Raw genomic sequence first — 2,377 nt, 5'->3', positions numbered from 1 at the left:
GATCGGTGTATGGCAGGTGTAAGTCCGGTGTATGGCAGGTGTAAGTCCGGTGTATGGCAGGTGTAAGTCCGGTGTATGGCAGGTGTAAGTCCGGTGTATGGCAGGTGTATGGCAGGTGTAAGTCCGGTGTATGGCAGGTGTATGACCGGTGTATGACCGGTGTATGACCGGTGTATTGCCGGTGTATGGCCTGCGTATGACCGGTGTATGGTGGGTGTATGGCCGGTGTATGACTGGTGTATGGCGGGTGTATGGCCGGTGTATGGCCGGTGTATGACCGGTGTATTGCCGGTGTATGGCCTGCGTATGACCGGTGTATGGTGGGTGTATGGCCGGTGTATGACTGGTGTATGGCCTGTGTATGACCGGTGTATGGCGGGTGTCTGATCGGTGTATGGCAGGTGTAAGTCCGGTGTATGGCAGGTGTAAGTCCGGTGTATGGCAAGTGTAAGTCCGGTGTATGGCAGGTGTAAGTCCGGTGTATGGCAGGTGTATGACCGGTGTATGACCGGTGTATGGCGGGTGTATGGCCGGTGTATGACTGGTGTATGGCCTGCGTATGACCGGTGTATGGTGGGTGTATGGCCGGTGTATGACTGGTGTATGGCCTGTGTATGACCGGTGTATGGCGGGTGTCTGATCGGTGTATGGCAGGTGTAAGTCCGGTGTATGGCAGGTGTAAGTCCGGTGTATGGCAAGTTTAAGTCCGGTGTATGGCAGGTGTAAGTCCGGTGTATGGCAGGTGTATGTTTTTTTTTATATTTGAAAGAAATCTGCAGTTACAAAGATTGAAAAAAATGAATTCATCCTTCGGACACCTTCAGGGGAAGACAAAACCTTCCCGGGGGAACCGTCCCCAAACCTGTAGAGGAAGTAGAGCTTCCTGTCCCCCCAGAAGTAGTCAGATGGATTCCCCGGGATGGAATATTGGGATGTGTAATACCTAGAGCTCTATGTGTTATTATCTCAGAGACCGCCCCCACCCCCATCCTTATTATGAAATGATTAGTTCTGTCATGACATAATCTCGTGGCGCGGCTTTGCGCAGATTATAACTCCGACCACAAAGATCCTCTTCCTGCTACAAATCTTCTCTGCTCCATATGTGTGTTCTGTCCCTGGTGCTCTGTACAGGAACTGAGACCAAACATTGACCTTGGACGTAACGTAAACATCTATCACATCTCCTCCCATCCCTGTCATGGCTGACCTAGCATCAGATATATCTGTACAATGTGCCAAGGGCATGCGTGTGCCATGTAACATGTGTGTAACATGGGGGGAGGGGAGGGACTGAGGAAATGCTTCCTTCTGCCTGCAGCAGTCCGATCGCTGGGGGAGGGGAGACTGAGGAAATGCTTCCTTCTGCCTGCAGCAGTCCGATCACTGGGGGAGGGGAGACTGAGGAAATGCTTCCTCCTGCCTGCAGCAGACTGATCACTGGGGGGGAGGGGAAACTGAGGAAATGCTTCCTCCTGCCTGCAGAAGACTTATCACTAGGGGAGCAATCCGGCTGCCCACCAAATTAATATTATTTAGAAATGACAACACATCACCCAATCCGTTGGCACAGTCATTGAACTCCATGCAGTACACGGTTCTGTCTATTCCGTAGGGACCCATTAGTGTCCTGTAGAAGACAAAAGGCAACATTTCATTATGATTAGCGGACAGTTCCTTTAAGAACAGAAGGCGGAGTCATGAATCGATGAAATCATACACAGGAAGAAGATTATTCATTCAACAGACTCTGTTTTCCATAATTCCCCTCCTCCACCCTCCAGAACCCCATTGCTGTATGTCTCTGCTGATTGGTGGAATCCATCCTCCATGTATTGCTAAACCCGGGGCTACGCTGCCTCTGCCCTGGAGGAACACTTCATAGCTGACAGTAAAGTGTACTTGTGGTGGGTTGCATTGTTATTTGAAGTCTGTGGTTACTAATCCAGAGTGAAGGTGCCTGGGGGGGCTCTGGCTACTCACACCAGGGAAGGATGGAAAAGAAACAATAAAAACCTGTTTAGAAATAACATTTATAATCACAATAATTATAATTATATAAAAAAAATGTCAAGGTGTTCCCAAGGAGTGTGGAACCCAAAATAGGTAGCAAAAAAAGGATATCCTTTCTTCTTTTTCACTATCACTATTGCTAGGCAGCTTAGTCTTCCAGTATTTGTAGAGAAATAGAAATAAATAATAATAAAAATGTAAAAAATAAATTAAGAAAACAATAATATATACAGTATATATATAGATCTATCTATCTATCTAGATAGATAGATAGATAGATAGATAGATAGATAGATAGATAGATAGATAGATAGATGTATATATATATAAAAGCAGGAAAAAGTGATCTGGGAAGCATAAAGTC

The 2,377-nt window shown here is 46.8% G+C and overlaps 1 protein-coding gene across 1 annotated transcript in view; it reads right to left on the bottom strand.

Annotated features, from left to right (window-relative positions):
* Positions 1-2,377, bottom strand: part of LOC108788732 (syntaxin-binding protein 4-like) — a 39,038-nt gene that overhangs the window by 27,559 nt on the left and 9,102 nt on the right. The window contains exon 2 of the mRNA XM_018558574.1: positions 1,557-1,630. Coding sequence (XP_018414076.1) covers positions 1,557-1,630 — 74 coding nt within the window. The remainder of the gene's footprint in view (positions 1-1,556; positions 1,631-2,377) is intronic.

The sequence above is a fragment of the Nanorana parkeri genome, unplaced genomic scaffold (assembly GCF_000935625.1).
Source record: "Nanorana parkeri isolate BGI_ZX_2015 unplaced genomic scaffold, ASM93562v1 scaffold347, whole genome shotgun sequence".
Classification (NCBI taxonomy): Eukaryota; Metazoa; Chordata; class Amphibia; order Anura; family Dicroglossidae; genus Nanorana; species Nanorana parkeri.
Note: the sequence above shows the minus strand (reverse complement) of the source record. Positions and strands in the feature narration are given on the sequence as shown.